At 47.3% G+C, this 13670-nt stretch overlaps 1 protein-coding gene across 1 annotated transcript; it reads right to left on the bottom strand.

Moving 5' to 3' along the window:
• Positions 1–3325: 3325 nt before the first annotated feature.
• Positions 3326–4451, bottom strand: LOC112890967 (probable xyloglucan endotransglucosylase/hydrolase protein 23). The gene has a single exon (XM_025957854.1). The coding sequence runs from the start codon at positions 4327–4329 to the stop codon at positions 3439–3441; it is 891 nt and encodes a 296-aa protein (XP_025813639.1). The 5' UTR covers positions 4330–4451; the 3' UTR covers positions 3326–3438.
• Between the last annotated feature and the right edge of the window lie 9219 nt (positions 4452–13670).

The following is a 13670-nucleotide window of genomic DNA, read 5'->3' as shown; positions in this document are numbered from 1 at the left end:
ACCTCGGGCCGGGGTGGCGCGTGGAAGCCGGACGACGGCGGGCAGCAGGCGGCGGCGGGGCTAGGGGCGGCGGCAGCGCTGCGGCTTGGGGAAAGTGGGGCCGTGTGGTGGTGGAGGTCGTGGGGAGGGGCGGGCTGCGCGGGGGCCGATTTATAGGCCGGGGAAGGCGGTGGAGAAGGGGTTCGGCCGGCGGCTCCGCGGGCGGCCATTAATGGCGTTTGGCCGCTCGCGGCCGTCGTGACGTGGCGTGGCGGCGAGGGCGCCGGTCTTCGCACGTGGGGGAGGGTCGGGTGCTGTGCGGCACAGGGCGGGGAAATGACGGCGCGCGCAGCGGGGCGGGACGCGGCAGCGGCGGGCGGCGCGGCGTCGCGGGTCCGGGCGCGCGCATGCGCGCACGGCGCGGCACGGCGCGGGCCAGGGGTGTGGTGCGGGCGACGGGCGGCACGGCGCGGCGCACGGCCACGCGTTGCGCGTGCGCGTGCGTCGCGGCACGGCCGGGGCAGAGCAGGCGCACGGCCCAGGCGGCGCTCGGGCACGCGGCAGGGGAAGGAAGGAGAGAGAGAAGGGAGGAGGGGGGAAAGAAGAAAGAAGGAGAGAAAAAGGAAAAAGGGAAGAAAGGAAAAGAAAGAAAGAGAAAGAGAGATTGGGGAAAAAGAAAAGAAAAGAAAAGAAATGGGAGAGAGAAAAAGGGGAAAAAGAAGGAGGAGAGAGAGAGAGAGGGGCACGGCGGCGACCGCGGCCGGTCGGCCACGCGCGCGCGTCATTCGCGCGTTGCGTGAGGAGAAAAGAATCGCGTAGGCGCTGATCGCGGAAAGGCGGTCGCGCGTGGTCGTCGGCTGCCGAGCGGTGCGGGATGGGACAGCGGCGGGGAAAAAGAGGGTACAGTCATTGGAAAAGGGGTTGGGTCAACAGCTGGAGCCGAGTGATTGGTCGGCGAAAGAGTCCGGGAGGCGATTAGGGTTTCAAGGTTTTGAACAAAACATCTTAGCGCATAATTTGATTTGGTAAATTTTCAGGGTGTCACAATATACTTCAAGTCAATGAGGCGCGTGGCTTCCCTGGAATACTTGGATCAATCGATTGTATGCATTGGCGATGGGAGAAGTGCCCCTTATCATGGAGGAGGCAGTTCACTAGAGGTGACTATGGAGTACCAACTATGATCTTAGAAGCTGTTGCTTCCAAGGATCTCCATATTTGGCATGCTTTCTTTGGAATTGCTGGGTCAAACAATGACCTCAACGTGCTGAACCAGTCCCCACTTTTTTTTGATGCTTTGAAAGGGGAAGCTCCTTAGGTTCAGTTTTCTATCAATGGGAGTTGGTACAGCACATGTTACTACCTTGCTGATGGTATATACCCAGAATGGGCTGCATTCATGAAGACTATACCACTTCCACAATCAGATAAGCACAAGTTGTTTGCCAAGTTCCAAGAAGGAGCAAGGAAAGATGTGGAACGTGCTTTTGGGGTATTGCAGTCCCGTTTTTCCATTGTTCGTCGTGCGCGTCTATGGAAGCGAAAGAGTATCGCTAGGATCATGCTAGCATGTGTGATTCTCCATAATATGATAGTTGAAGATGAGAAGGATGATGACACCATTCACATTAACCTGAATCAAACTCCAGGAATAGCATTTGTTCTACCTCCTGAAGTTAATGTTGGTGGTAATGTATGTTTTGCTGATGTGCTGCGCAGAAAAGCTGCTATCTGTGCTCGTCCACAACATACCCAGCTCAAAAATGATTTGATTGAACATATTTATGATAAGTTTAAACATACCCTTCAAAATTAACCATGAAAATTAACCATGGTATACTACTACTGCATGTGTGTTTCTATTCCTTTTTTCTTATCAACGTGATATCTAATACATGTATTTTTATTTCAGGTCCTTTCCATGATGTGTACTCCGCTAGTGGTACTTCTTGCTGATGATCAGAAGCTACATATTTGGAGTGCACCTCTTGTCACTTAGATCATTATTTAGTAACTTATTTGCTTGAGAACTGATTTGGCAGTACCTGATCCAATTTCTATTCATAAAACTTATGTAATGCTTAGTTGTGTGTCATGGTACGTGTCATTTGGTTACGTGAGTAATATTGCTTCAACATAACCTGCTACCTAGTACTCTATGAAACAATTATGCTGCAGAATTTCATCTATTTTGATTGTATCTTAAAAGTTGGATGAGTATGTATCTTTCGTACTACTATGTTTGTTTGATGGATGGCCATAAGGATATGCTGCGCAATGAATCTAAATACAATACAAGCATTAAGTTTTTATGTATTTAATTTATAGTCACTTCAGTCTATTATATGAAAAAGCTTAACTGCTGGTGATATGGAAGGAACTTGCAGCCGCAGCCGGCTGCACCATACTACTTGCTCTTTGAAGAAGGCAGAGCGGGCGGTTTTTTAGAGCGACGCCAGCTCAACCCGGCAGGCCGTTGCGGCATTGACCGCCCAATAGGGGGCTCGAGCCCGCCTGCATGCCTGTCCAATAATAATTCAGGTACATTGTTGCCAGAGTGAAGCGACGTGTGATCATCGGACACGAAAGCAGTAGTCATGCAATTGGTAATTGCTATCTAAGTTTACTGAGAGTTCAGACTGAAATGGACGTGGGCAATGGTTCGTATGCTGATTTCGTTACCAGCTGCCCTGTTGTGCAGCTGCTACAAGAACACATTGAGTGCTGACAATGATAGACACGGAGGCTTGATGATGTCGGGCTACCCATACCAGGTCCATGTACTGGAGTAGGCCAGGGGACTGGGCTGTGGATTGTTTTTGAAACCAGGCCGAGCCAGCTCGACGCACTTTTTGCGCAAAAGAAAAAACAAAATTTGAAGGCCTCCATCGTGTGCAGCCCAGTTAGCCAGTTCTGAGGACAAAAGAAACTGTTCCGAGCCAGACCAGCCCAATTAGGCCCACCATGGGAATTTCAGTGCGGGCAGAAGAGCAGCGGTGCAATTCTCCTCTCACACCGCCACGTAGGCTGTGGATTCACTTTTCAAAATTCGTTTGCTTTGCTTTTTCTGTTCTGCTGAACATGTTCGAGGCTTCAAGCGCGCGGTCTTGACAGTTCCGGCTCCGTATCCTACCTGGAATCGTGCTGCCCGGCCTCGTCACAAAGTTCTCAGCATCTCAAAAAGAAAAAGGAAAAAACGAAGTCTTTTTGACGAACAAATGACGCCGTGTTGACGCGGTCGTCTAGTATAACAAAGGAGAAGTCATCGGTGTGACATACTCGTGCTTCCTTCACATCAGACCAGACTATACACTGCACGTACGTACAGTACATGACAAGAGAGGCGTCTACGTATACGTATAGCATACGTATCGGTCACGTATATTCCAATCGATGAATTATGTATATACTCTATGTAATCCATCCAAACGCGCACGGGTTCTTCCTCCTCGTCTTCTTCTACTTGTTGGCCGCCGAGCACTCGGGCGGCGGGCCCTGCGGGAACCGGTACTTGTCGGCGCAGTAGTCGTAGATCATGTAGCTGGCCTGCGCCCGCCGGAGCTGCTCCTGCCCCGCGGCGTCCAGCTCCTGGAACATCCACGCGCCGTTCGACCGCGCGCACGCCGCCGCGTCCGGCGACGTGCACCCGGCCGCGCCGAACCCGCGGTACGACGCCACGAAGGGGGCCCTGGACCAGTCCGTCTTGACGCGCCCGCCCTGCGTCGCCCACTCCTCGGCGTCCCACACGCTGGCGTACACCCGCATCGGCTGGCTCGCCGGGAACGGCACCCCGGCGGCGGACGCGGCGCGCGCGCGGAAGTCGCGGATGGGGACGCCGTCCACGTAGAAGACGATGTGGCTGGGGTTCCAGACCACGGAGTAGGTGTGGAAGTCTGCCGTGGGGTCGAACCACACCCGGAACTGCTGCTCGCGGCCGCCCTTCCCCTGGCTGTACACGTTGGTGTGCACCGTGTACGGCTCGCCGCTCGCGTTCCCCAGGAACTCGAAGTCGATCTCGTCGTGCTGCGACCCCTGCGACGAGAGGTAGAAGGTGGTGACGGTGCCGGCGGAGTCGCCGGGGACGAGCTTGAGCTGCATGTCGAAGCGGCCGTAGAGGTACTGGCTCCTGGACTGGAAGCCCGACCCCGAGGACCGGTCCATGGACAGCGTCAGGAGCTGGCCGCCGTTGAGGATCTTGCCGCGGCCGTCGCCCCAGGTGATGTCCACGTCCTGGTAGAAGTTGCCGGCGCTCGCGACGCCGGCGAGCAGCGCCGCCGAGCACAGGGCGCCGAGCACCACCAGCGTTGTTCTCATCGTGAGCCTGGGACCAGAAGCCATCGCTGCCGGCATCTATCTATCTATCGCTTGGAGAATGGAGACCCCAGAAGCCGCCTCCGGCGTCCTAGGAAAACGATACCCCAGCTGCGTTGGATCGCTTTGCGATGGATGGTGTGGTGTGTGACCAAGAGGCGATCAGGTCGCGGTATTTATAGCCCACCGGATAGAAACTTTCGGTCGGGTGGTTGGTTGGTTGGACCAGAGAGAGAAGGAGAGAGCATCGCAGGGGGGTGTCCGTGCGTGAGCTGGATCCATCATCCATCTCATGGTTTGCGGCTCGCCGACGTTGACACGGCGCAGCGGATCGACGGAACCACACGGCTCTGCCTGCCAACTGCCGTGCTTCCTGGCATCCGTTTTGTTCGGACCCAGGGGCTCTCGACGGTGGCGCACCAAGACAAGATCACATCGATGCTGCACGCACAGCGGCGCGGGGGATCTGAACGCGTGGCTCGCCGCCCAGTGACCGGCCGGCCTGCAAGCATCCCGTTGGTTTACACGTCCTGCTCATCAGCTAGCTTTATTAGCAGGCAGGAAACTAAAAGGGGAATGTCGGAGAGGAGACGGCTCGCTAGCCACCGAGTGCGCATCGCGATCTGAATTTACTGCTGCTTGTCTCCTGGCTCTGAATACGGCAGGATCGAGCGCATTGCGATTTGCGACGGTAGGATGTATTGCTTCAGGTCAGAGGCGGTCAGCGGCTGTTCAGTCAGAAAGGACCTGTTACTGTCTTTCAAAATCATCCCACTGTAGATCACACCACAACGTACGCACGGCATGGATAAGAAAAAACAGCTAGTGCCGCCAGCTGGCTGTAGGCCGTAGGCATTGTTTAAAAAAGTTGTGAGCCTGACCACCAAGTCTACCTTTACCACCCTCCAAAAAAAACTATCCAACAGCCGAGTGTGTGTGTGTATATATCTCTTGTGAAAAAAAAGAGAGCTAAGTTTCCTTTTGATTTTTATCTAAAATAAATTCTTTTATGTGAAATTAACACAATATAGACATAATAAATGCTTACATACACATACACACGATACAAACCCTATATCTTCGAGCACCTTGGATAGACTGGAAGAAAAAAATGACAAATTTTATTCTCGAGATATAAAAATTATAAGAAATGAAGGAAATATTGTCAAAACTGTTGTTGTGAAATAGGTTAACATGCCAAGATTTAGACCCGAAACACATCTCTTACTCTGAGGAGGGAAAAATGACAAATCTATTATATTAATAAGGGAGTGTTAAAAGAAGCCACCACGCTCGTCGAGAGGGTCTAGAAAATTCTCACGTTAATCTAAAAAAGAGAAGGATTTGCACCGTCAGATTTTATGAAGATCTAACAGTCTAAACTAACTTAAAGAGTCCATATCAAGTCGATTAATAATTAAAGAGTCCTTGGCAAATACGATTAATAACTAGCTAAATTTGGAATTTAAAAAATAAAAAATTAGAATATGACCAGAAAGACCATGATGAATATAACTAGAATAACTGAGTTCGGAATTGAAAAAAAAAGAAAAATTAACACTTGACAAAAGGAGTACATATTGAATATGATTTGGATTTTACAAAGATCTAATGGTCTAGATTAATCTAAACAATCCACATCAAATATGATTAGAGTTATAAGATTATTGCTAGAAAGAAAATAATATACATATAATAAATATAGAAAGAAAAAGAATATACAAGTAATAAGATAAAGAACTCTTTATTAATTCCTCATATGTACTTTTCAGAAAAGACAATGAAGATGAGGTACGTGTACCTAAATTCTCATCTGTACTTTCAAAAACACAATAACGTCCTGGTGTACCAAAATAAGAAAATTAGCACTTAATTTTATTTTTCTTTTAATATGGAAACAATGGGGAGACAAACCCTCCACCTTTACCTAATTCCATTGGCCAAATTGACCAAGGTGAAACAAATAAGAAATTTATGTAGCGTGCAAATGATAAAAAGCCAGCAGGAGAAGGGAGAGAGGTTAGAGCTAACTAACTCCATGCACTATGTTCGGACACCAATCTAAACTCATATTTCTTGGAATGTGCAGCCCTCATATAACTTAAACGAATATAGCTCTACTTAGTTTTGAAGGAGAAAAAGGGGCAAATATATATTTATCTGTCAATAAGGTCAACCATGGAGCGTCTTATATTTTTTTATGAATCATCACCTCCATTTGCCTCACACGTTTTCAATATGTTTACCTGAGTCCTTATTACAAAAGCATCCTTAGTGGAAATGGCTCGAGGTGGCAATGTCGAACTCGGCAGGTGGAGATCGATAAGCACAAATCATCATCTCACACGTCTTTAGTCTATTTGCTTGAATCTTTATTGCGAAATCATCCTTGGTGAGATTGGCTTGAGGAGCTAAAGTTGAACTATGCAGACGGAGATTAATACATTGCAAATCTAAGGCGATGAGATGCAGATAAGCAACAACATAACCATCAAGATGGATGAGAAGGATGCAGTACTCATCCTATTACTTCTCAAATAATAGGCCGCAGATGTAACTTCAGTTGATCTATTTAGAGAGTCTGAACTCGATTTTAGCTAGACATTTGTTCAATTTAACCAGCTACTGAAAGGACCAACACTAGACCTAGAGGGGGGGGTGAATAGGCCTTGTTCAAATTTTCCTGAAAAAATTGGCAGAAAAATGTCAGTGGCCGGATGATCCGGCACAAGGTCGGATCTTCTGGGGGTCGGATGATCCGGCCTAAGGTCGGATCTTCCTGCCCGGAGAAAATGACCAACAACTAAATTCAAAATATACTTAACTTTTGACAATTCTCTTTGAATACAAAGTTGGTAAAAGGTATTGCAAAGCCTATGCAGGTATCCAATGTGCGAGCTCTACACCTATCTAATAGATCGGGTCGAAACAAGCTCAAGAATGATATGAACAACAATAAGTAAATGGAGACACAATATTTAATCCGAAATTCACTCCACAAAGGAGCTACGTCTCCGTTGAGATGCTCACAAAAAGCCGGGCTGTCACTAGCCCCAAGTCTCTCACAATCAACCACAAAGGAGGATTGAGTTACTTACTATTGATCTCACAAAGAGATGGGTAATACAAACTTCCGGGAGCTCAAACCACAAGGGAATGGGAGCTTCCCGGCACCTCTAACCATCTAGGAGCTAGGCTCCAAGAGTAACAAACGCAAATTGACGAATCAAATGATGCTTCAAGTGCTTCTTGAGATGAACAAGTGAAAACCCACGAAGGGCTCTCTTCCCACACCCCAAATCTCACTTTCTCTCAATCCTTAGGTGAATCTTTGCAAGAATCAAGCTCTTGGATGGAGGAGAGAGTAGAAATCAATGCTGTGGAGGGGTGTTAGGTCGTGGGAAGCAGTAATGAATGAGGGGGATGAGAGGGTATAAATACCCCACCCTCCTCAAGTGACCGTTATGTGTATTTCTGAGGGGTACCGGATCATCCGGCCTATGGTCGGATCATCCGACCCAGCACTCACTTTAAGCACGAAAAGCTCTCCAGAATTCCCAGTGCCGGATCATCCGGCCATGGGTCGGATCATCCGACAATCAACAGAAGGTTTCAAGCATATTGGCCGGATCATCCGACCTATGGCCGGATCTCCGACCCAGGGCGGAGGGGAACAGCCAGGCAGTCCGGATCATCTGGCCTGGGGCAGAGGACATTGGCTGGTAGGCCGGATCATCCGGCCCAGGGCTGGATCATCCGACCCAGATGAGTTTGGAAGGAAGGTTTTCTCAATAAAGTATTTCATCTCAAATTGAATCACTTTGACAACCTGGATCAATCGACAGCATCCCCCTTATAGTACGGTGGTCCTATACTCAACTTCAAAATGAAAATTTGAATTAAATCACCAGTGAACTCCACCACCATACATATTTGAATTGGGGACCTTCTTTTCATCTTCTTCTTAATTCTTTCATTTTATTCCTGCACACAACTTCATCAAAGCATCATATCCTAAATTGTGATTGTCAAGAATCACCAAAATCAATTAGGGGCCTAGATGCACTTTCAGCTACAACTTACAAGGGAACGGTTAGAGATTTCCTATGCAACATATTTAGAGATAAATAGCTACAAGAGGATGCAATGCTAACAGAATAAAGAACGAAAGTCCCTTTGGTTGATCGATCACGGAATCTACACTTGATTTATTTCATTTTTTTGAAGTGGAAACAACTCGATGTAATTCATGGAGGTTGACTGGAACGTAGCAATCATAAATGATGTAGGAAACACTAGGTTTGATGACCTTGAGCTGCTATCAATATCCTCCTCTGGAGATGAAAAGAATCGCTGAATAAATTAACATCTTCACGATCCTGATTGATCGAATGCTTATCTGAACTAGACGATAGTCCACAACATTAGACATGCAGTGTCCTGGTGAGCCTTGTGCAAGCGTATCACTACAGAATATACAACAAGGTAGAGATGGAGGAGCAGGACCAACAAGAGTAAGAGCTACATGAAGAGGGCGAAGATATTGTATAGCTCTGTAGCCGTGGACTCGCTTGCTTCGTGGTGATGAGAGGTGAGTGATGGATAGGGACAAACGGTGAAAAGAAATATTTCTATTCGATAATAGTCCCTAAATACAAATTGTCATTGCAAAACATAAATAGGATGGGAACAAAAGCTCAAGAATATAGCCAAGATCAACATAAAAAGGAAACGACGCGTATACCATTGTTAATAATTCATTGTAGCAACCATGTCCATCATCGCCCCTGCATTCTTAAGGAAATAAAGCATGAAGGGAAGAGACGATACACGTGAAAGTAAATTATGATGCGGTATATTTAATTAATTAATTAATTATTTCATACAATACTTAATCAATCATAATCAGTTAACAACTTCCATATTTTTTAAGCAATAACTTAATTATTACATTGTGGCATGGTGTAGTTGAGCGTTTATGTTTATGCAATGAGAATCGGTCACCTTTTCCTAATAATAGCCATGGAAAAGTCATACTAGGGATGTCATTGCATCTCTGAAATGTATTATTCTAAAATGTCTGAATAAAGAGGCTATACAAATATAACTAATTTAAGTATGCAATTATTAATTATAAGATCAGTTTTAGCATCGCATTAAGACCGAGTGATTGATTAAGGGTTTGGGAATCATTTTTGTCAGAATCAAATGCTACAAAAGGATGTGAATATCACAATGGATATGCAGGTGATAGCCGCATGATGAATGGGAAAATGGATAGCCTATAGATCAATATGTAGTATGTCCATGATATAGAGAGGAACCATACCAAAAAGACAAGAACAACGACACATAGAAGGCTAAGGCAAGACTAGGGGCGAAGCTAGCTAAAATTGACCGTAGGTTCTTTCCTATTACATAATGAGTTCTTTACCTTTGAAAAAATAGTGCAATATAGTGTTTTCTACTATTTTGCTCAAATCCATCGGGGTCTGCTGACCCCGCTAGCAAAGCGCAGCTTCGCCTCTAGGCAAGACAAAAAGCATAAAATAAGGTATAAACATAGCCAAAAGAGTCAGCGAATAACAAGGTGGAGAGGTCTAGATCCATCTAGGGCCAAAAAGTTCCATTAGAATATTAAGGAGGGAAGACTTAGTTCAAGATGTCAATGGACTACACATGCATCAAGATTGTGATTATTAGCGAGAAAATTGGCTTGCTCAAGGCGTGGAAAAGAAGATGGTGCATTGGTGTAGTTATTGTTGAGAAAGACACTAAGAGCATAACTAAAAAAATGCAAAAGCCGAAATGAATGTAACAAAAAAATAGTGGGATAATATGAAGTGGGTCCAGTTCAGGATATTCGAGGCTAGAGCCAAATATGCTAAAAAGAGTAGGAGAATATAAACGAGCATAGGCCTATTCTATATATGTCCTTGGACCAAATGTGCACTAAGATGTTGATTGTGGATTAGAAAATTAGCTTGCCCAACGCGCAAGAAAGAAGATGGTACATTGATGTAATTGTTTAGAAAGACAACGGGAGAAGAACCTACACAGGTATCTCACGAGTATGAGACAAAAAAAAGAAAACTTCTTACAGAAAAAATATAAATGTTGCTTACTGAAATCAGACTAGCGCGCGGGATGAACCGGTCCAGTGGGGAGTAAATTGAAACAATATTCCGTATAGTGGGTTTCCTTATAAAAACATATCTGCTACTGCTAGTAGCTTCCTAATCCTAGTGCCTCACCGATTTCCAGTGCCGGTCAATTTGGTCATGAGTTGGTCTGAAGACAAAAGGTATGGTCACGATCGAGCTGGGTAATCTGTGGTAATTAATCGTGCCACCTGTAGAGCGAGTGATCGATCTAACATTCTATGGGCAGTATAATGGGCCGGTGATGACCAGACGACTGGCTCATCAGTCCGTGCGCCCCCAACGCACGCGTCGCAATCGAAGCCCTGGGCAATGTGTGGAAGGCTGGAAGCCAAACAACGTTGAACGGGTAGTGAAGTCCCGGTCCTCAACGATGACCACCGGAAATTCCAAATCAGGCATCGCCCCCGGCCCCGGCCGCCATCACCCATCATGCCATGGCCGATCGGCCTAGATCGAGGAGAGCGCGCTTGCTCGTGCACTCCATGCAGGTAGAGGTAGCCTTATCATCTCATCTGCCCATCCCGTTTCACCTGCTGCCACAGCAGCCTTGATCTGACCCCCTGGTAGTTAAACTTATCAGTCCCTCTTGCAAAAAAAAAGAGAGATCGAGTCAGTGTAAGAAACATGATCATATTAGATTATAATTATGATTTTGGCAATTATGTAACAATATAGTCAATAGAACTAACAAATTTGTGAGATAATATTTGTAGAATTTCTAAGTCCCGTCATGAAGTCCGGTTCATATACAAGATAATTCAAATTGCTGTCAAAATATCAACGGCCAAGAGTGGATTTTAGACTATATAAAGCCTCACCCCGGGTCATTTGGGGCTGCTAGAGTTTGTGAGAAGCTACAGAAACTTTGCTGAAGTTCTCCAAGCCAACCAAAGAGCTCATTGACCAAATCTTAGGTTTAGCACAAGCTTTGTAAGGTGTAGTGCTAGGCTAGCTCTAGAGAGAGTGTGAAAGCAAGGTGTTGTGATCTTGTGATGGTTCTTGAGTGAATCTCAAGCTTGTATCTCGGTGTGCCAGTTCTTGGAGTCTTCGTAGTTCGTCGGCAAGTTTTCGACCCTCCGGCTTGGTGTGAAGTGGTGACGACAGCTTTGTGCGGAGGATAAGGAGACCCCTCCTTCGTGGGAAGCTCCGTAGTAAAAGTGGCATCAAGGTGGCCGAGGGATTTGGCGTGAGCCTTGGTGGCAAGTTAAGAGGAGTGAACAACGTGGACTAGGGGTAGCTTAGTGCCTACTGATACCACGGGATAAATCCTTACGTTAAGAGTTTGGTTCTTCTCATCCCCTCTTTTACGTTTCCGTATTTCATACTTGCAATTTGTGTATCTTTATTTTCTTTCTTATCGTAGTATCTTGGTAGGATTTGCTATAGGTTGTAAAACTCATTTTGGAACGAGGGTTTCACAGTAGATAAATCATAGTTGCAAATCTAGATAGTATATTCTAGATTTTTTTTTACAAACTAATTTGAGTCGAGAATTTAAGTTGTCGTTTCAGGCTACGCACACACCGATTCCTTCCGATCAGCCATGCCAATAGTATTGGGCCATGCATGCACCGATGGACGCCTTCACATCATCGACGATCGCTTTCGATCCGATCAAGTGGAGCGGCCAATTGACTGGCCATGCGGCTGAATGGGCCGGCGGTCGATTCATCCATCGATTGGTAAAGCTCGATCCAGACACCACACCAGTGTCTTTTCTCAACTTCCATAGTGTCCCTCCCGCGGATGATGCGCCGCCCGTAGCTACTAGCTATGGTGCTCTTTCGATCCGATCTTTGTGTCCATGCCCCCACCAACTGCCTGATTGGAAGCATGCATGACACTGACGATAAGCATATGTATGCTCCATCTCGTTCTCACGCCACAAATAAAGGCGATACGATGCATGATGGTTGCTGTTCGTTCGTGCGCGCGTGCTGGGCGACATTTCTTGCTTTGCTGCTGTGCTGACCCGGCGGTCCCTGGAGGGGCACCTGTGCTACCTTTTGCAAATATGTATAATGCATACTTCCGTTAAGAAAGAAAGGATCTACCTATCATGGCGGCCAATTAATCAGATCAGTAGTAGCTGCTGCAACTCCTGAGGATTAGGTTATTAGGTACGTAGTCGCAAAATCTAGGCCCTAGCCAGGTGCATGCACGTTTATAGTGTATAAAGGACGTATGAATAGGCTTGTATTTCAAAGATCTTTAGTATGGCATTGATTTTGTGGCAGGTGATGATGTACTAAAAGAAAAAAAATGGCTCATCAAAATCTACCTCTAAAGATATTCTGAATTCTAATACGTCTACTAATTAAGAAACAACATATATCAAGCGTATAGGTAAATACCCTGCTGGTCACTGTATATTTTTGTGTACTAGTGGCACAACGCCTTGGAGCTAGGGACCATCTCTGATGAGATCAGGCGTGCAAGGAAGAGTTTGAGCTCGCACACGCATCGCAGCATCCGAACGCCGGCGGATATCGTCGCCGGCCGGCGGCACAGCGCCGGAATGATTGTTGGGTGATGCTAGCTGTTTGGGTGCTGAACAGAACAGCGTTCTAGCTCTGTGCCATCTGAAAGCTAGCGCCGGAGAGCCTCCACCGGACACAACCGAAACCCCGAAAAGAAAAGCTAGCGTCGCTCTCCGACCGCCCCCTTTTCGTCTCGGTTTTCTGCTCACCGGACGTCGCCATCGGCGCTATCGTTCCGGCGCCCGCATGCCCTGATGCGATGCCCCCGCCCCTTTCTCTTTCAGGTTGGGACACATGCACCCAATCTGTTCCTCCAGGCCGTCCGTAGCTACCCCAGGTCGCCCCGGCCGGCCGGCGCGCGCGTCTTGTCCGGCCGCCGTCGCCGAGGGAGGGAGATCCATTGACGAGATGGAGTTCCGATCCGGACGCCCACGGCGGACCACGCCGCCGCCGGACCTACCACACCGGTCGTCCTCGATCACTGATCAGGTGTCAAATTAAAGCATATCCGCACGCCAATGATCGGTAGCACCGATCGAGCACCAACTCATCAACAACAAGTTCGATCGCGAACCAAGACCCGGCCCTCTCCGTGGTCCTTTATTTCGAGAGGCCGAACGACCGATCGATCACAAAGGGATCGGGAATTGGAGGCACGTCCGACGTCCATGTCCGTGTCCACTTCATTCTCCTGTGCATCCGTGTGTATCTATCCCCTCCCCGGCCGGCCGCACGA

Source organism: Panicum hallii, chromosome 4 (genome assembly GCF_002211085.1).
Source record: "Panicum hallii strain FIL2 chromosome 4, PHallii_v3.1, whole genome shotgun sequence".
Taxonomy (NCBI): Eukaryota; Viridiplantae; Streptophyta; class Magnoliopsida; order Poales; family Poaceae; genus Panicum; species Panicum hallii.
Note: the sequence above shows the minus strand (reverse complement) of the source record. Positions and strands in the feature narration are given on the sequence as shown.